Raw genomic sequence first — 21988 nt, 5'->3', positions numbered from 1 at the left:
TTGTTTTATATTTTTCATTTAAATAAAAGTTTATGAATAAAAACAGTGCCTAAAATTTATTTATACTTTGTAAACACGTAAAAACCTAAATTAATAATTTAATGTTCAAACAAAATGGGACATAAACATTTAGTTCATTCAAAACAAGACATGTCCAAAATTATTTTTGATTTTTCTCTTAAAAAAAAAAAGAAGTATTCAAAACATCTTTTGGAAATATGCTTTTAGGAAGTCAAAGAATTATAATTTATTGAATTTAATATTTAAGCTCCAAAGGTCTCATTCTGAAACGTTTTTTTCGTTTTTCTCAAAATTATAAAAAGTGGACATGTCCTTTTTTGAATAAACACTCCTCAATTGTTTTGTTTCGCTACAATTGGCACAACTAAAATTTGTCAGAGTGACCAACATCGAAAGGACACAATCACGCAAAATGGCGGCCCCTTAGTAGTGGTCATTTACTTTTCATTGTATTGGCAGTCCAGGTATATTTATTAAGTTCGTGACCACAAAACACAAAATTATAGAAAAGTGATGATTGCATACAAACTGATAGAATAGCGCCCTCTTGCTTGGCAATGGAAACTGTTGCAACTAACTTGACAGTTTGACGTTTGGACCAATTAAAATAATAAAAAGGCGCTGCCAAATTTTATTTTTTTATTATATATTATATTTATTAAATATATATTTTTATTTAGAATATATCCAGTGACATATAGTGTGGTATCTTCTGGAAAAGATCTTTATCAGAAATTTTATTATTATTAACAGAAGGCTAAAGAATGTTGAGGTCCAAATTGTTATCAGTTCATTTACCAGAAGAATTATTTAAATATTTCTGTATAAACTCATCAATTGATTTACAGAAATCATCTTCACAATTAAAACTATTTGAAATTGGAGAACTAAGATTATTCATACTCAAAGTTTTTAAAGTCACAATAAACTGTAAACAGTTTAGATTGAAATTTGTGATTCCATATTGCCTAATTTGTCCAAGCAAATTTTCAGTGGGATCTTGGTTAAAATTTCTAAGATTTAATTATTTGAGATTTTGCCATAATAGCATTACTCTTCTTATAGTACTTTGCCATCTATAAGCAACATGTCTAATCATAATTTCCAATGATGAGGGGAGGAATCAACTGACAAAACACACATATCATCTCACTCTGCTGCAGCTGCCACTGGGTGGCTAAGTTGTTAATCTGCAACACTAACTTTCATTGCTAAAAAAGTGTCACTGAAGTTAAAATGAATAAATTTATTAGGGCGCTTATTCTCTACTCTTATTCTCTACTCTCTCGAGTAGCTAATAAGCATAATTGCAATAATTAACATTGAAAAGCTTGCTTAATGTACTCTGTAGTGGCAAACTTTCCCTTCTCAAATTCAATTTTGTTTTTAACGAGAGCATATCTAGTTTTTTTTCGTGGTACCTATATTAAAGATGGTAGTAATGCACACAGTCAATTTACACTAAAGTGATAGGGAGTAGGTTTGCTGTCAGTACACTCCATAGTCGATTCTCTTAGAGTTGTTCTGTTGAGGCTAATTTGGTCACAAATTGTTGCACAAACCTTGAGACCAATTGACTGTAGTTTTTTCATACAGTTAACAATCATAATTTTTAGAGCCTCTGTTTTGATCGTATGCTGAGTGAAAAAATAGGATACTGGCATTGTATAAGATTTCCGTAGACTCAATATCATAAAAACAAGATCATGATTTGGTCGCTTGCTTTTCCTACCAAGTGAGAATAATTGGGTGAATTAATTTCAGTTTCATGTCAATCCCTTAGTTGTGCTCGAATTCCTTTATAACCCGGTGTTTTCGTGAAGTAGGTGATGGGAGCAAGCCGCTGGTATAGTTAGTTCGATTTCGAAAAAAATCAATTTTTGGTGAAAAAAATCGATAACGAGGGTATACCCCCCATACTCGAAAAATTAAAAATCCCAAACTTTACACGTCGATATCTCGGCTTCTATTGGCACTATTGGGAAAATTCCAAACGGTTTCGTATTAGTTTCATCCTTCCGAATCCAACGAGATCCTCCGCAAGGTCGTAACTTTCAAATTAGCCGAGATATCGCATTTTTAGAGCCGATTTTTGGGCCCAAAAACAAGGGCGAAAAAAGAATTTTTAAAGTGCTCCCATTCCCTTAGTTTTGCTCGAATCCCCTTATAACCCAGTGTTTTCGTGATATAGGTGATGAGAGCAAGCCGCTGGTTTAGTTAGTTCGATGTCTAAAAAAATCAAGTTTTGGTGAAAACTCAAACTCAAGCTCAAAAATGCTTTATTGTCAATATAAACATAGTTGTAGATAAAGAGACTTTTCTATATACATTTACAATATGGTCTTCAAATTTAAGGAACTTGTCTATGGAAAGACCCAAAAACTTACTGAACGGTGGCATGGTGATGGCTTCATTAATTAAACATATATCATTTGTATTACATTTAACATTAAGGATATTTGTTTTGGAAACATTAAATGTCAAAAAATTTGCATCACACCAGTCTTTTATTTTTAACAAATCTGCACGTATATTGGCCTCCATTTGAGAAACATCAGAGTCGTGCCAGAGGATGGTGGTATCATCGGCAAACAATGTAAAGTTTGCCAGTTACCTGCAGTTGTGGCAGATCGTTCACATAAAGAGAAAAAGTAAAGGACCAAGTACTGATCCTTGCAGAACACCCACATTTATATTAAGTTTCTTAGAGATACCACCATTAAATTTGACAGCCTGGACACGATTTGATAAGTAGGAACGAAACCACTCAAGGGCAGTTCCTCTGAAACCATAGAGCTCCAGTTTCATCAGCAGCACTCTTTGACTCACGCAGTCAAATGCCTTGGATAAGTCACAGAATACCGCTGCTGCAACTTCACCAACATTCAGTCGGTTGTACAGGTGCTCTAGAAAGCTAAAGATAGCATCATTTGTGCTCACAGACTCACGAAAGCTAAACTTCTGAAGACTAAATAGGCCAAACCTATTTAAAAATGAAACCATCCTCACCTTAACGAGCGGTTTCACTATCTTGGCTAAAGTAGGCAATAACGCTATAGGTCTAAAGTTAGAAGGACAGTCGCGATCGCCACCCTCGTAAAGAGGAACAAACATTGCTCTTTTTAAGCACTCTGGGAAAACTCCATCAGACATAAATGAAAAGTTAATTGACTTGGCCAAGACTTGCAAAGCAACAAGAGGTAAAGCAGAAAATATTTTAAGAGAAAGCCCATCCCAACCTGATGAAAAAATTCGATAACGAGGGTATATCCGAAAAATAAAAAATTTTGGTCTATATCTCGGTTTCTGTGGGCACTAGCTATAAGGACATTATGGAAACTTTAGCAGAAACTTATAAAAAGAGTGGGCTGCAAACAAAACTAAGATATCTAAAAATTCACTAAATTAATTCATTATACATTTTAAAGGAACTGTCACCGATTTAAAAAACTGTGAAAATAATTTCAATAAAGCTATGACACTACCCCGTTGGTGTCCCTGCCAGAAAGTTACTAAAATCTAGTGACCGCTATTGATATTTTCTTTTGTAAAATTCCTACAACAGTTACTTTGGATTTTGTGAAGGCTTTGTCCCGAAGTCTTGAAAGCTTTTACAAGAGGAAGAAAGACATGTAAATGACATGCTTTTGGAACCTACAAGAAATTTAATAAAGGTAAATTTCTACTTAAGTGCTATAATTGTGGGTTACAGGGGCATAAGAAGGCACAAAATTAAGGCAAAGTACGAATTGATGGTTGTACAAATCATTTAGTGACGAGTGAATATGAGCAGTATCTAAGTAAAAAAAGACAGTGTGTCTTGTATGTATGATGTAAGAGGTTTGAAAGCTGTTGTCGAGGAAGGAACCATCAGTATCAGAAGCATAAATGATATGGAACTGGCAGGAGTACTAAAGGGAAATATGTATATAATAATATTTTATTTTAAAGAAAAAAATTGAGGCCAACAAGTTTTTATGATTTTTGTGTCTTTAAAATACATAAGAAACAAAGTGTTAAAAGTTTATGATTTATAAAAAATAGACGGGACGACTCATGATATCATTTTAGACAGAAAAAGAATTGCTCCTTTTTGTAGTAAGAACTGTGAGTTAAACCTATATTGAGTGAGCATATAAGCCCCAAAAACATATGCCATAGCTCAGGTCACTCTAGAAGCACTTTTACAAATACAAATACAAAAAGATTTTATTTGTCAGTTTTATAATCAAGTTACATTTTGTGTTCACTTATTTTATTATGACAAATAGGAGTGCCTCTCGATTAAAACAATCGTTTGTCTGCATCATCAGTAAACTGTAGTACAAGTGAGACAACCCTTTTAAAGACCTTAAACAACTATTTACATTCCAGTTGCAACACATTTTAAATATTTATGAGCCAAAATTAAAAAAACCTATATTTGAATAGGAATGTAAAAACATTAAAAAAAATGAAGAAAAACCACTAAGAAAAATAATAATAAAAAAAAGACATGCACACTAGGGTGGAGTGAAAACGGCATCGAAAAAAAAAATTCCTTAAATCAGTTGACCTATATGTGGAAAAGTTGCCTAGTATAATGGTCTATTCTAGAAAAAATAAGTGGCTTAAAATATTGCAATCTTCTACTGCCCATTTGACCTTGAAATTTCATTAGTTAAAGAAAATATTTTTTATAGCCGTGATGCAGCTCTTCGCTTATTTTTATCAAAAATCTGTTATTTTTGATGGAAATAAGAACGCTTAGAGGTAGCTGCATATCGAGTTCCACCACCCTCCCACCCTTATTTGTACTTTTGTAATTAATTTTCATTAAAAACTTGAAGGTATTGACTTTTTGACTCGAATACTGGCAAACTAGCTCTAGAAGCAATTCGTGCCCTTATAAATCCATCCCTTACTGTATTTCCACATACAGCAACTGACGCTTTTTTTTTTTTAAATCAAACCTATTTCCTGAAACCAATTTCCCGTTAGTTTGCTGTTTTCCTACACTTCAATAATCTTCTGAGACCTAATTCTCTCACTGTTTTGCGACCAACATAGCCAATAAGAGATTCTCAGGATGACCAAAATAGCCGTTCCTTTGAATTACTGGGTCTATGATTTTTATTAAATCTTCTGGTAAAAATCTTGATTTTTCAATCATACCAAATAGATGCTTGCTCCCATGACGACATGATGGTTGGATTTTGATTGCAAACCATGTAATGGCATACACTTTCATGACATATTCTGTTAGAATACTTAGATTTTGTGATGGTTTCTCTGTGGAGACATATAATCGTAAAATCTGGTTTGCGGTCGTAAGCCATCTGGAATGAGCCATTTTACCTGGATTCCTTTTCGACAAGTTCAAAGAGATGTTACCTTTTGAAATGGCATTACAAGTTTCATATAGGTATTGTTGGTCCGTGCTTAGTTGATTAGCACTAATTTCAGGCAAAGTAATTTGTATCCTTTTAAAATTTGTAGGTTGTAAGGTTTCACATTTTTCTAATTGCTTTATCTCGCCACGAAATCCTTTTGGGCCAGTGGTTTTTCCGTCCAAATGTTGCAGCAAATGTCTTAAAGGAAGTTCGTTTGCGTGCAATAGGCAAACAAACCATTGTAGGGATCGATTCAGCGAAAGCTCAAGCTGTCTAATAATTTCATTCCTATTACCAGTATTTACTGCTGTACCATCACAACCTATAGCTCACAAATTAGAAACGTCAAAATTATGCTCCAAAAATTCTAGAATGCTTCTCTTTATACTTTGCGAATTGCCAGATGTATTGCCAGATCCTGGTTCTGAAGCTAGGACTATATGCTCCTCAATCTTCGTTTTCTTGGACGAAATTCCTTCTTCATTAGTTTGAACTAACGTTTGGTCTTTTCTTCCATGGAAATATATTCCATATACGAATTCAGAACCTTTTTCTTTATCTTTTCTCTTGAGGTCAGATCGAGATTTTGCCCTTTCTCTTTTTGATGAATCCTCTGTAGTAATTATTCCCATATCTTTTAACTATCTTACTTTAACTAATCTTTGTTTGCCTCGTTGGCGCTTAGCTGGCGCAATGCGGTGTCAAAGAACATGTAGTATTGTTTCAAGGTCGTTATATTGAGTTGCTGTTTGGTTCTGGGAATGTTTTGTAATACCTTCTTTACGTAAATATCCAGTAATAATTACTAATAAGATATTATTAAAAATAACAAAAATTCATATATATATTTTTTTTACTATTGGGAAAATTCCAATTTTCAAAGCTGTTTGGGCAGTAGAAGTTTTAGGTTGATTGAACTGAGATTTTTTTTGGTGAATACTGGTAGTAAAAGGCAACTTTTCTACACAAAGGCTTTAGGGAATTATGAAAAAAAAATGAAGTGATATACCCTCAATGGGGAATGTGTACACTGAATGAGTATACAAACAAAAAAACAAAATCAATTACTATTTTGACCTAAAAGTATTTTTAATTTGACTTGTTTAAAAAAGCTTTGGAGAGGTAATTCCTTTAGTTCTTGAGAGAGACTGTTCCATATCTGAACAGCAACAAATTTAAAAGATCGCCTAAAAGCTGCTGATCTGTGGATAGGTACAATAAAATCGTTATTTCGAGTTGCATGAGAATGGACAAATTCTTGAAGCTGGTGTCTTAAATATGCCGGTTGTCCTCTTTTTATGACTCTGTATACAAACATGTGCATGTGCAGTAGTCTTCTATTATTCGAATTTGATTAGCGTTAAGATACGGTGTTATGTGATGTCTATATGGAATGTCATATGCCAATTTTATGCAGGAATTTTGAACTCTTTGAATAGCCTTTTTGGTACTTACAGATAAGGAATCTCCATAAATTACGTCCCCATAATCGAACAAAGACAAAACCAGACTTTCGCAAAGTAGATATTTTGTTTTGGGGTGAGAAATGTTTTTATTTTATAAAGCTGTCTTAATCTTAGATATGCAGCTTTAATTTTGTTTTTAACATGGGATTCGTCAACCGAACCCCATGGATTGGTCGAAAATTATACCCAAGTTTTTTGCTTCTGCTACTATTGGGATTTTTGTATCATTTATTTCAATAGAAATGGTATTTTTTATATTTTCCCTTAATAACTTTTAGCTATGTCAAAGTCTAGACTATAATAAATAATTAATGAATCACAAAAATGTTCAATCAAAAATCATTAACGACTCAAAAGTTCAGCAACCAAAAATATAAAATTATAGTGAGTATCCAGGATCACAGATCTAGAATCATTTGAAACATTTTTATGGTTCGAAAAGCCTTTACTGTCAAATGAATCTAACAACTGTATTTACTGATTTTAAAAGGAGAATTTATTCTTACTTTTTATATCGATTTTATTGATTCTAGGTTCATTAGTCACTTCAATAAAAAAAAAACCTTTATTCATCGCGATCATGCTTATGAATTTGAGAAAATAAACGACTAAGACGTCGTTTAATCTATTAAACGTTCAGGACACGTACGAGCACTTTCCAATTCCAAAATTAAAAAAGTCCCACCCTTCCCTGTAGCAAAAAAAAGGTGTCAAGGGACCTGACTGCGTTGTTCATCATGACTCAAAATGCTCAACAGGTTCAAGGAGACGGGAGGCAGAGCGCGATAAATTCCCAAGTCGAATTCGCCACGCTTCGAATGTACTTTATGTGCGCCCCCCTTATAGCTCGACCTTCCCCCAATTTTTGATTGACACTTTTCACTCAGGCTTTGTCAATAAATAATGACCCTTTGCTCTTGTGTGTGTGTGTTTCTATATCGGCCACCAAGGGGATAATTACTTTGTTGGTACGAGTAGCGGCGTTTCCCATCGTTCGGGCAAGTCAATCGATATAAGCGGACTCCCCCTCGAATCAAGTCTAATAATCCCTCCCAGTAAACTTAATAATAACGGATATTTTCTTTTTTGTAATTATCGCGAGAGTGCGAGCGAGGATTATGAGAAACTATTTGGTCGGAAGGAACTTGACACCGGGCACGTGGCGCTTTGTGAACTAGAAAATTACCAGTTAGTTAGTTAACAATCAGTGTAAGGACTTACAGGCAGGATGTATGGGAAGCAATTGACTATAACCAGGAACTTATTAAATATACTTGCTTAAGCATATGGCCACGATACCCAAAAATGACCACTGCCTGGTGGCCGCCATTTTTATAGTTTTGTGTCCTTTTGATGTTGGTCACTCTGAACATTTTCAGTGTTGCCAAAAAAAAATATATTAAATAACGGTAATGAAGTTGACATTTGACGTGTGAGATCATCATTTTCATGGTATTAGAATTTAAGGGATTCAAGATTATTCAAATAATAAAACAAATATTTGTAAGTGCATGCATCTATCCCAAGTTAATTTAAACTTTGTCTCATTTTAGGTGAGAATTACGTTCGTTCATAAATTTTAACGAAAAAGATTTAACTTTCTATTTTGTATTCTTGTAAACATAACCTCTCAAAAACTTTAATTGTTTTGTTTCCCTACAATTGGCACAACTGAAATTTGTCAGAGTGACCAACATCGAAAGGACACAATCACGCGAAATGGCGGCCACCTAGTAGTGGTCATTTACTTTTCATTAAATTCGCAGTCCAGGTATATTTCGTGACTCTAACATAATGTGTTATGGTGTATTGTTGGTCTATCAGAACCAAAATTAGTAAATACATTTTTTTGACCCATGTTACATCACTGTAATAATTATTTAATCAAATACTTTATGATCACAATTGTTTTTCCTACTCAATAAGTTCTTGGTCCAACACTCCTAAACTCTTGAAGTCATAACACTTTTAATTCTAGACCAATGAGCTTTAATAATAATTATTAATGTTATTAAATCAATTCTTGATTAATATGAGCACTATCACAGTTATTAATAAAATAAGGATTTCTCATTATCATCAAAGTTGATTCATTGATTGTAGATTGATGCCTTTCAAATGGCATTTTAATAATTAACTGTTTCATTGATTTTTAATTGTTTTATTAATTATAAGGTGCTGATTCTTTAAAATTAAGTATTATATTAATTAATCAAGTAGCGGCTCTCCTAGAGTAAAACAATTAATGTTAGAACAATAATCTGTTTTATTACTATTCAATAAATTTATTGCTTTGATTATTATTGATTATGATTTCGCGGTCTTTAAAAGGCTCTCCAGTTAACCGACTTACAAGTCATCGATTTTAGGAAGATAATTCCTTATATAATCAATATGATAATTAATTAATGAATTCGCAACCTAGAAGACCTTTCATAAAATTTTTATTATTGATTCTATGGTTGCTGAATAATATCTTTAATTATTTTCTATCAATTCACAACTAAAAAGAAATTTTCAGAATCATAACAATTCCTTCACTGAATGTAAAATAATGAATTTTGATTTTCATAAAATTTAAATAAATTATTCTAATATGGTGATTCTTTATTAATTCTAAATTGACAAAACTATACCGAGAATATCATTAATCCTCAGGTTCATTGATTATTAGTTAGATCACTCAATTTAGAAAGAGAATATGCTGCATAAGCATTATAATATTTATTTAATCAGAGCATGCCTTTCATGAAATTAATAGTTCATTTTAATTCTATGATTCGTAATAATCACTACAATATATAAATAATCAATTGGCTATGCCTATGATTGACTATGATTAAAATTTTTCCATGATTCTTAATAATTACTACAATAAATAAGAATTAACTCACAGTACATAAGATTTTTGCTTAATCAATTTTGTTCATTGATTCTAAGTCTGATTATTCCTAATAATTACTCTAATTATCAGCTCCCTATTTGGTTTAATCAATAATTTTTTGTCATAAATTCTTAATCGATGATTTTTGATAATCACTACAGTAATTAATTAATCAAATCGCTATCCATTATTTTTTGTAATTATTAATTTTTGTTTGAATGGTTCTAATAAGTTAATGATTCTTATTAATTACTACAGTAAATAAAAATAAATTCACGGCCCGTAAGACTTTTGCTTAATCAATAAATTTTTTTCGTTGATTCTAAGTCTGATAATTCATAATAATTACTATAATACCTCGTTAATCAATTCTCATCCGACAACTCAAAAGTTTTGCATAATTCGCAAATTTTTTTAATTGATTATAAGTCGTTCATTCTTTATAATCATTACAACATATAAATCAATTTATCATCGATAAAGTCTCTAGTCATGGCAATTTTGTATTGATTCATTGATGATTCTTTATAATCATTACAATAATAAATTAGTCAAATAGGGGGTTTTCTTAATCACAAACATATCTAAGTTGACGTCAATTTAATTAATTCATTCATCATCATTAGTAAAATTATTTAATTTAGAGAAATGATTCTTCATAATCAATTATTAATTAATTTACGACCTAAAAGACTTGCTAATTTAAGAAATTTCTTGCATTAAATCTAAATTGATTATTCTTAATTATCACTAAAATAATTAATTAGTCAAGTCGCTACCTATAGTTCCTTTGCGTAATCATTACAGTCTTTTCATTGATTTTAAATCAATGACTCATTCATTTTAATTAGTGATATTAATGAATAATAATTAGTTGAGTCACTATTGCATAATCAAGAATATTTTAAATTTGAATATAAGTCGTTTATTCTTTACAATCACTGCAATAAATAGTTAATCAATTTATCATCTATAACGCCTCTAGTCATAGTAATTTATTTTATTTATTAATTGATTATTCTTTCAAATTAGGACAATAATTAAAATAAGCAATTCGCGGCTTTCTTTGATCACAACAATTGTTTTATGATTTCTGGGTCGATATTGATTTTATCAATTCTCAATTTTGTTGATCATTAGTTAAGTCATTCATTCTAAGAGCATATAATTAATTAATATAATAATTAATAAACTCTGTACTCACAGTTCTTTTTAGTAATAATTACAGTATTTTCATTAATTTTAAGTCAATAACCCATTGATAATTTTATTGATGATATTGATTAATAAAATTAATTTATAATCTGCGAGCAGTAAGACTTACATAATCAAGATTTTTTTTACATTTGATTATGAGTCCCTTATCACTACAATATTAAAATAATCAATTCGCGGCTTTCCTTAATCACAATCATTTTTTTATGATTTCTGGTCTGAAATTGATTCCATCAATTTTTAATTTTATTCATTCATTTTAGAGATATATTTCTTTATAATCAATTTACAACCTATGAGACTTCTGCTTAAATAAGAAATTTATGTTATTGATAATAGATGATTCTTAAGAATCACTAAAATATTTAATTAAATAATTCCAGAAGGCCTCTAGTCATTGCAACTTTTTTTTATTGATTAATTGATGATTCTTTACATATCATAATTCCATAAGGCCTTTTCGTAAATATGACATTTTGTTCATTGATTCTAAGTCGATGATTCCTAATTATCACTACAATAAATAAGAATCAATTTAAGACCCGTAAGACTTTTAATTTTAAATTTTTCCCATTGATTCTAATGGTTAATTCTTTATAATCACTATAATAAATAACTAATCAGTTCGGGATTTATAAAGCTTGATTTTTCTCCATCAATTTTAAATCATAATAATTCTTTCAGTGATTGTAGATTGATGCTTCCTAATTAACATTTTAATAATTAATTATTTACGGTTTACCTTTCACAATTTTTTTAAGGGTCAATTATTCAACAATTCTCAATTTTATTGATCATTAGTTAATTCATTCATTTTAAGGAGATCATAATTATAATTACTTAAAATAATAATTAATAAATTCTCTACTCACAGTTCTTTTTAGTAATCATTAAAGTATTTTCATTGATTTTAAGTTAATAACACATTGATAATTTTATTGATTTTAATTAATGATATTGATTAATAAAATTAAATTATAATCTGCGAGCAGTCAGATTAACATAATCAAGAATTTTTTATATATGATTATGAGTCTTTAATTTTTTTTATCACTACAATAATAAATTAATCAATTCGCGGCTTTCCTTAATCACAATCCAATTTTTTATGATTTCTGGTCCGAAATTTATTCCATCAATTCTCAATTTTATTCATTCATTTTAGAGATATATTTCTTTATAATCAATTTACAACCTATGAGACTTTTGCTTAATCAAGAAATGTATGTTATTGATAATCGATGATTCTTAAAAATCACTAAAATATTTAAATAAATATTTCATTAATTTATCACCCAGAAGGCCTCCAGTCATTGTAAATTTTTTAATTGATTAATTGATGATTCTTTATAATCATAATTCCATAACGCCATAAGTCGATGATTCCTAATTATCACTAAAATAAATAAGAATCAATTTAAGACCCGTAACAATTTTAATTTGAAATTTTTTCCATTGATTCTAATGGTTAATTCTTTTTAATCACTATAATAAATAACTAATCAATCCGGGATTTATAAAGCTTGATTTTTCTCCATCAATTTTAAATCATATAAATTCTTTCAGTAATTGTACATTGATGCTTCTTAATTAACATTTTAATAATTAATTATTTACGGTTTACCTTTCACAATTTTTTAAGGGTCAATTCTTCATCAATTTTCAAATTTATTGATCATTAGTTAATTCACTCATTTTAAGGAGATCATAATTATAATTACTTAAAATAATAATTAATAAATTCTCTACTCACAGTTCTTTTTAGTAATAACACATTGATGATTTTATTGATTTTAATTAATGATATTGATTAATAAAATTAAATTATAATCTGCGAGCAGTCAGATTAACATAATCAAGAATTTTTTATATTTGATTATGAGTCTTTAATTTTTTTTATCACTACAATAGTAAATTAATCAATTCGCGGCTTTCCTTAATCACAATAATTTTTTTATGATTTCTGATCCGAAACTGATTCCATCAATTCTCAATTTTATTCATTCATTTTAGAGATATATTTCTTTATAATCAATTTACAACCTATGAGACTTCTGCCTAATCAAGAAATTTATGTTATTAATAATAGATGATTCTTAAGAATCACTAAAATATTTAATTAAATAATTCCAGAAGGCCTCTAGTCATTGCAACTTTTTTTTATTGATTAATTGTTGTTTCTTTACAATCATAATTCCATAAGGCCTTTTCGTAACTATGATATTTTGTTCATTGATTCTAAGTCGATGATTCCTAATTATCACTACAATAAATAAGAATCAATTTAAGACCCGTAAGACTTTTAATTTTAAATTTTTCCCATTGATTCTAATGGTTAATTCTTTATAATCACTATAATAAATAACTAATCAGTTCGGGATTTATAAAGCTTGATTTTTCTCCATCAATTTTAAATCATAATAATTCTTTCAGTGATTGTAGATTGATGCTTCCTAATTAACATTTTAATAATTAATTATTTACGGTTTACCTTTCACAATTTTTTTAAGGGTCAATTCTTCATCAATTTTCAATTTTATTGATCATTAGTTAATTCATTCATTTTAAGGAGATCATAATTATAATTACTTAAAATAATTATTAATAAATTCTCTACTCACAGTTCTTTTTAGTAATCATTAAAGTATTTTCATTGATTTTAAGTTAATAACACATTGATGATTTTATTGATTTTAATTAATGATATTGATTAATAAAATTAAATTATAATCTGCGAGCAGTCAGATTAACATAATCAAGAATTTTTTATATTTGATTATGAGTCTTTAATTTTTTTTATCACTACAATAATAAATTAATCAATTCGCGGCTTTCCTTAATCACAATCCAATTTTTTATGATTTCTGGTCCGAAATTTATTCCATCAATTCTCAATTTTATTCATTCATTTTAGAGATATATTTCTTTATAATCAATTTACAACCTATGAGACTTTTGCTTAATCAAGAAATTTATGTTATTGATAATCGATGATTCTTTATAATCATAATTCCATAACGCCATAAGTCGATGATTCCTAATTATCACTACAATAAATAAGAATCAATTTAAGACCCGTAATAATTTTAATTTGAAATTTTTTCCATTGATTCTAATGGTTAATTCTTTATAATCACTATAATAAATAACTAATCAATCCGGGATTTATAAAGCTTGATTTTTCTCCATCAATTTTAAATCATATAAATTCTTTTAGTAATTGTACATTGATGCTTCTTAATTAACATTTTAATAATTAATTATTTACGGTTTACCTTTCACAATTTTTTAAGGGTCAATTCCTCATCAATTTTCAATTTTATTGATCATTAGTTAATTCATTCATTTTAAGGAGATCATAATTATAATTACTTAAAATAATAATTAAGAAATTCTCTACTCACAGTTCTTTTTAGTAATCATTAAAGTATTTTCATTGATTTTAAGTTAATAACACATTGATGATTTTATTGATTTTAATTAATGATATTGATTAATTATATGAATTTATAATCCACGACCAGTAAAACTTACATAATAAAGTATTTTTTATATTTGATTATGAGTCTTTATTTTTTTTATCAGTACAATAATAAATTAATCAATTCGCGGCTTTCCTTAATCACAATCCAATTTTTTATGATTTCTGGTCCGAAATTTATTCCATCAATTCTCAATTTTATTCATTTATTTTAGAGATATATTTCTTTATAATCAATTTACAACCTATGAGACTTTTGCTTAATCAAGAAATTTAGGTTATTGATAATAAATGATTCTTAAGACATACTAAAATATTTAATTAAATAAATCATCAATTTATCACCCAGAAGGCCTAGTCATTGTAACTTTTTTTATTGATTAATTGATGATTCTTTATAATCATAATTCCATAATTCCTTTTCGTAACTATGACATTTTGTTCATTGATTCTAAGTCGATGATTCCTAATTATCACTACAATAAATAAGAATCAATTTCAGACCCGTAAGACTTTTGATTTGAATTTTTTTTTATTGATTCTAATGGTTAATTCTTTATAATCACTATAGTAAATAACTAATCAATCCGGGATTTATAAAGCTTGATTTTTCTCCATCAATTTTAAATCATATAAATTTTTTCAGTAATTGTACATTGATGCTTCTTAATTAACATTTTAATAATTAATTAATTTACGGTTTACCTTAATCACAATTTTTTGGTTGACCTCAATTTTAAAGGTTATTTTTGATAGTCATTTCACGGCCTATGATACTCTTGCTTAATAACGATTTTTTTTTCATTTTCATCAATGACTCCTAATAATCACTAAAAAATTGATTAATCAATTTGCTATCCACAGCACCTTTACGTAATCATTAGGATCTTTTCATTGATTTTAAATAACTCATAATAATTAATAAAACCTTTGGCATAATCAATACAATTTTTAAATTGATTATACTATATAAATTCATCAATTCGCAATCCATAATTTCTTTTCGTAACTATGGCATGTTGTTCATTGACTCTCAGTCAATAGTTCCTAGTACGTAGGACTATTGATTAATCTTTTTTGTTTCATTGATTCTAATTGCTAGTCCGTTATAATCACTATAATAAATAATTAATCAGTTGGATTTTAACTCGACGATGATCTATAGTCACTACATTTATTAATCAATTCGCGATCTATAAAGCGTTTTCTCATTTTTTTCATTGATTCTAACACCTTTTTTTTCACATCTTTTCCAAAGTATGACAATATCTTATTGATTGGAGATTGATGATTCTTAATAATCACTACAATAATCAATTAATCAATTTTTACTCTATACGTCTAAATTCAGTCATAATAGTCATTTTATTTATTCCTGGTCAATGAACCTTTAAAATGAATATTTCATCAGATCACAGACCACCTATGCATTCTTATATCACAACAATTTTCTATTCATTCTATGTAAATAAATCCTTATAATCAGTGATTATATAATTCATTCGACATCAATATCGTATATCCTAGGGATACAAATTTTTTCATATACATAAATCTCAATCGTCATCATCGCCTTTTACATAGAAAAACCATTTCCTCTTACATATACGGTGAAAGTATTTTAAGCCATGTATTAAAATATGATCTGTTATCGTGATAATCGCCTATTTATTATTATTATTAAGTGTTCCGGATTATATATATATATATATTAATACCTAATGAAAGTCCGACTAAATCCGGAACTATTATGCACCCATATGGCGTTATTTTCACTTTCTTTTAATGTCTTAATAAACCGTATGAAACCACAATATATAAACAACAATTTTTTATTAACAAAATCAACAATAACAACAATACGATCTAGGGGATGAAGGGATGATAGGAAAGAGAAAAATGTACAGTTGGAAATGACACAATGATTCAGTCCGTGAATGAGGAAAGTTAATAAAAATTAATGGTGCCCATGGTGTCCATGGTCAACATACTTCTCATGCTTAACCTCGTGGTACACATGCTTATAAACTGGTACATGCACTGGATAAGGCTTATTAATATGAACCGGATAATGCTTCTCGATTTCCACCTTATAAGGTTTCTTAATGTAAACCGGTACAAGTTTCTCCACGTGGATAGGCACCTTCTTCTCAATCTCCTGAGGGATCAACTTATAAATGGGAATGGCAACCGGATGGGGAACGTTGATATGCACGGGATACGGCTGCGGTACCGGTACTTTCACCACTTGGGGCACGGGCACACCCACGGGATGAGGCACGGGCACACCAACTTTCTTGGTGACGTGGACCGGTACCGCTTTGGTGTGCTCGAAGTATTTGGTGGGTTGTTGGTGGTGTTCAATTTCACCACCGCCGCCTCCAGTGTGAACTTCTTGGACGCCGCCTTCGAACTCGTGACCGCCGCCGAGGTCGTAGCCGCCTCCCGAACCGCCACCGCCGCCGCTGAAGTCGTGGTGTCCTTCACTCTCTGCATAACTGGCGGATGTGGCGCCTAATGCCAGAGCGAGGAGGATGAGGGAACCCTGAAATTTTAATTTTTTTATGCAACCAACTGATTGGAAGATTTAAAAAAAAAATCCCTTTTGGACCATCTTCGGACCACCCTTTTGATAAGAAAAGGAAATTGAAATCATTTTTTATGGCACTCAATCTTATTGCCTCTGATATAAGAACATAATCTGCAAAGATTTTGTTTTTATTAAACCCAATAACTCACGCAACAATACAGATCTGAAACAGGCTTGCCTGATGAAGGAACTCCAGGACAACCGTCCATTGGAAGGTTTTTTCTCAATAGCCACTACCACCAAGGACGAAGGAGAACATGAGAAATTAAATTACTCTCTAGTAACAAAATGTTAATGGACTCCTTATAACGGTTTAACTTCATGGATACGGAACTGTGATCAAATGCATCCTGCATCTATTACAGCTTGCGTTAGTTGCTGAAGAGTTATCTGAAGACTGTCCAGTTGAACAAAGACGACAAGAAAATGTCCTGTTGTGTTTATCTTCAACCTCTTAACGTGATGCCTATAAAGCAATGGCTTATCGAAGACATAGTGATTATGGCTTTTGTACATGGTCTAATAATTCGCTGGATGTGCCGATAACTGGTCACACAGTATCTGACTCGACTAATGTCGAGACATTTCCGCTAGTTAACCTCTTTAAAATTAATCATATTTCTAGTGCAAGATGCACTGCATTTTAAATGTGAAAGTCATCATCCAGCTTTGTTGATAAACTTAATATACATCAATCATAGTAACTCAAAGACTTATTGTAGAAAATATGAATATGTAATCTTTAATTTTAAGAAGTATAATTACGAGATAATTAATTAATAAAGGTGCCTGGGATCAGCTATTGATACATGATGTAGATGAAGATGTCGCAACTTTTAAATTCATATTGAAACGAACCATTGACTTATATGTTCATGAGGTAAAAATTGCAAATAATTTCGAATTTTCCTTGTGGTTTGGTACTCAATTGTAAACATATAGAAAAAAATATAGACACACTGGATCTCTTGAGAATTATCAGAACTTCTGTTCCTTGAGAGCACTTTTCTATCAAAGATTTGCATCTTTTCCTCTCAAATTAACTTAATCGCCTGGAAGAGTCAATTTTGTTTTCCTTCAGGCACTCGTGGTCTAATTTTATAGCCTGGAAAATCCTCAATTGTCTGGAAATTTTTTTAAAATACTCCAAAAATTTGCAGCTAATTTTTTTGAATCCTTTTTTGTAATAATTGTATTTCGAGCATTCATAACTAATTTTTACCCATTTTAGGCAGTAAAATGTAATTTTCTTTTTATTTGACCGCCTAGAACAATGAATTTTTTTGCCTAGGCACTGTAATGTACAGTCCTCAATTGCCTGAAACATTGTTTTTTCAATTCAAGGCATTTGCATTTAATTTTATTGATTGCAGACTGTTGGATTTGCAATATTTCTTTTATTCGACTGCCTGGAAAAGTTATTATTTTTCTGTTCAGGCACTTAAAATCCCTTGCAAAGATGCCTTAATTGCCTGGAAAAATCGTGTTTGAGAAATCCAGGAATTCTAAAGTAATTTTTATATCTTACAGATAATTGTGATTCGTGTGTGATTTTTATTTGACTGTCTGAAGAAAACTCTGACAACAAATTGACTTAAGTGCCTGGAAGAGTTGTTTTTTTGTTTTCTTTCAAGTACCCGTGATCATATTGTTGTCTGGGAAATAACGTGGAAAATATTGAATAATATTCAATTATTAAGAAAAACGGCCATAATTCATGTATTAATAGGAATTTCTTTTTAATAAAATAATTGGAAGATCGACTCTAAAATCATGGAAAAAAAATTAAAATTCCCTGGCCACCAAATGGCTGTATTTAACAAATTAACAAGAATACAAGGATGAAAATTGGAATATAGCTTCTTCTAATAAAATAATTAAATACGTATTTAGGTATTTCCTCGAAAAACAAATTATAAAGGAGAAATCAAACCTGAAATCTTGAAAAAAAAATAAAATTTCCTGAGCTCCAAATGGCTGTATTTCACAAATTAACGGGAATACAAAGATAAAAATTGGAATATATGTTCTTTTAATAAAATAATTGGATACGTATTAATTAAGCATTTTTTGGGAAAAAAAAATTTAATGAAAAAATAAAATCTGCGATTTTGGAAAAAAAAATTAAAATTCCTTGGGCACCAAATGGCCATATTTTGGAAAAAAAGAGTAAAATCTCCTAGGAAACTTAAAAATTTCATAATCTTTTAATCTATTTTAACCATCCTTTGGCTTCACTATGACACCTTGTGGTTGATTTAATATACACCGATTTTTCTTTTGTCATTCGACAAGGTTGCTAGCGACCTTCTTATCCTCAAATTACAAGAACACGGTGTGTGTGTCAAATTAAAGTCAAGTATCAGTCATTAACGTGTCATCAGGTGTTCCTCAATAATGATCAGAACGCCTTATCAATCATATTACTCTATTAAATTCGTATTGAAACGAACCATTGACCTATATGTTCATGAGGCAAAAATTACAAATACTGGAAAATCCTCAATTGTCTGGATTTTTTTTTTAAATATTCCAAAAATTTGCAACTAATTTTTTCGCCTCTCTGGTACTTGTTCGATTTGTATTCCAGGCATTCACAACTAATTTTGACCCATTTCAGGCAGTTAGAATTCAAATGTAATTTTCTTTTTATTCGACTGCCTGGAACAATGAATTTTTTTTGTCTAGGCACTTAATGTACAGTGGAAATAGTCCTCAATTGCCTAAAAAATATTTTTTTTCAATTCCAGGCACTCAGATTTAATTTTAATGCATTCCAGGCTGCTCGATTTTTGATTCAATTTTTCTTTTCTTGCACTTCGTGAAAAAATTAATATGTTTTCGTCCAGGCACTTAAATTACCTGGAAAAATTGTTTTTGAAAAATGCAGGCATTTTAAAGTAATTTTAATACCTTACAGATAATTGTGCTTAAAACGTAATTTTTACTTGATTGCCTGAAGAAAACTCTGACTTAACTACCTGGAAAAGTCGATTTGTGTTAAGTTTTAAGCACTCGTAATCATATTGTTGTCCGATGAAAATAACCTGAATAATGTTTAAAAAATCTTCAATAATCTAGAAAAATGACGATAATTCAAGAATTAACAGGAATGTAAGGACTCTTCTAATAAAATAATTGGATACGTGTTTAACCATTTTTCCGAAAAAAAAATACAATGGAAAATCGACTCTAAAATCATGGAAAAAAAATTAAATTCCCTGGCCACCAAATGTGTGTATTTAAGGAATTAATAGAAACACAAGGATGAAAATTGGAACTTATGTTCTTCTAATAAAATAATTAAATACGTATTTAGGTATTTTCTCGAAAAAAAAAAAATTACAATGGAAAAATCAAGCCTGAAATCTTGGAAAAAAATTAAAATTCCCTGAGTCCCAAATGGCTGTACTTCACGAATTAACAGGAATACAATGATGAAAATACACTGATTTTTCTAAAGCATTCGACAAGGTTGAAACCGACCTTCTTACCCTCAAGTACAAGAACACCTTAGTCAAGTCTGACCATACTGACAAATTAGGTGTCAAATTAAAAAAAAGTATCTGTCATCAACATTTAACCTGTCATCAGGTGTTCCTCAATAATAATCAAGATGCCTTATTAATCATATTACTCTATGCTTTGAACATTGTCTATTTCTTTTATTTGCAGATGACCATCATCAGGGATCTGAAATATGTTGGAAGCAGAAACAAATGACCATAGACAAAGTTTCAGCCTCTTCAGGGATCATCTTCAAGCCATTCCACATGGAAGAATTAAAAATCTTATTGAAATTAAAAAATTGTTTGTAACGTAACCTCTAGTATCTCATCTTAATTTAATTCTACATGGTACGGAATCATTATTATTCCGGATGTAGCTTCTTTGCTATTTGCAAGTGGTTTAGAGCACAAATCCACTGGTCGTCAGTTCGAATGCCATTGAAAATAATTTTATTTAAATCTTTATTTAGCTGGACTTAAACTGCATAACAGAGACCATCAGGAAGCTCCAAACAGAAGAAAACAAATAAATTGGTGACAGAAAAAAAATCCTGGACAACGTTTCAGCTCCAATTGGACCGTCACCAGGGCTCTCAAATATTTTCGCAGCAAAAAAAATTACCCCAAACAACGTTACAGCCTCCTCAGGGATCATCCTCAGGTCATTCTACACGGAAAAACTCAAAAATCTTAGTGGCAAAAAATCAAGATTTTTTTTAAGTCTCATAGAACGTTTTTGTTTTTTTTTCTTGGACCAACATCAGGAAACTCCAAACAAGAAAGCAAATATCTCGGTGACGAAAAAAAATACAAGTCAACGGTTCAGCTTCAAATCCGCATCAACCATCAGCATCCAACAACAATCCAGAAAATTAATTGACCTTGGACGATCCCATCAGGAAATACATAAGAAAACAACAAATATGTTGATGACAGAAAAAAATCCCTAGACAACGTTTCGGCTCTTATAGGACCATCATCAGATGTCTTAAATAAAAACTCAAAAATTAATTTTTAAAGTCTCTTAGAACGTGTCTGCTTCTCCTTGGACCATCATTAGGCAACTCCACATATAAGAAAATAAAAACCCTAGACAACTTGTCTGTTTCTCTAGAACACTTTTTACAAAAAACCCAAAGAATACCCTTAAATTATATATATATATAAAAAAGGTGCAATCCTATACATGCAACGTTTCAACTCTTTCTTGGACCATCATCAGTGTTAGGCCTGAAAATAATCCAATAAAGAGTTCAACTCTATTGATCACTTCCACGTATATTATGAATTCGGAAGGAAGCACTACTACTCGCTCTCGTTTCACTATATAATAAAACTATTAGGAAGTAACTTTTACTCACGATCACTTTCATTCTATCTCGTTCTTTCTTCTGGTAAAACGTCGATGATGTAAAGAAAGTCGAACGGCACTGATGAACTTAAATGAAAG

General features: G+C 30.3%; 1 protein-coding gene across 1 annotated transcript; it reads right to left on the bottom strand.

The window, feature by feature from the left end:
* Window positions 1-16255: 16255 nt before the first annotated feature.
* Window positions 16256-21988, bottom strand: LOC126735188 (uncharacterized). Its single transcript, XM_050439139.1, has 2 exons — window positions 21900-21988; window positions 16256-16984 (listed from the first exon to the last, which is right to left on the bottom strand). Exons 1-2 carry the CDS (start codon window positions 21909-21911, stop codon window positions 16397-16399), a joined length of 600 nt encoding a protein of 199 aa, XP_050295096.1. The 5' UTR covers window positions 21912-21988; the 3' UTR covers window positions 16256-16396.

Source organism: Anthonomus grandis, chromosome 4 (assembly GCF_022605725.1).
Source record: "Anthonomus grandis grandis chromosome 4, icAntGran1.3, whole genome shotgun sequence".
Lineage (NCBI taxonomy): Eukaryota > Metazoa > Arthropoda > Insecta > Coleoptera > Curculionidae > Anthonomus > Anthonomus grandis.
Note: the sequence above shows the minus strand (reverse complement) of the source record. Positions and strands in the feature narration are given on the sequence as shown.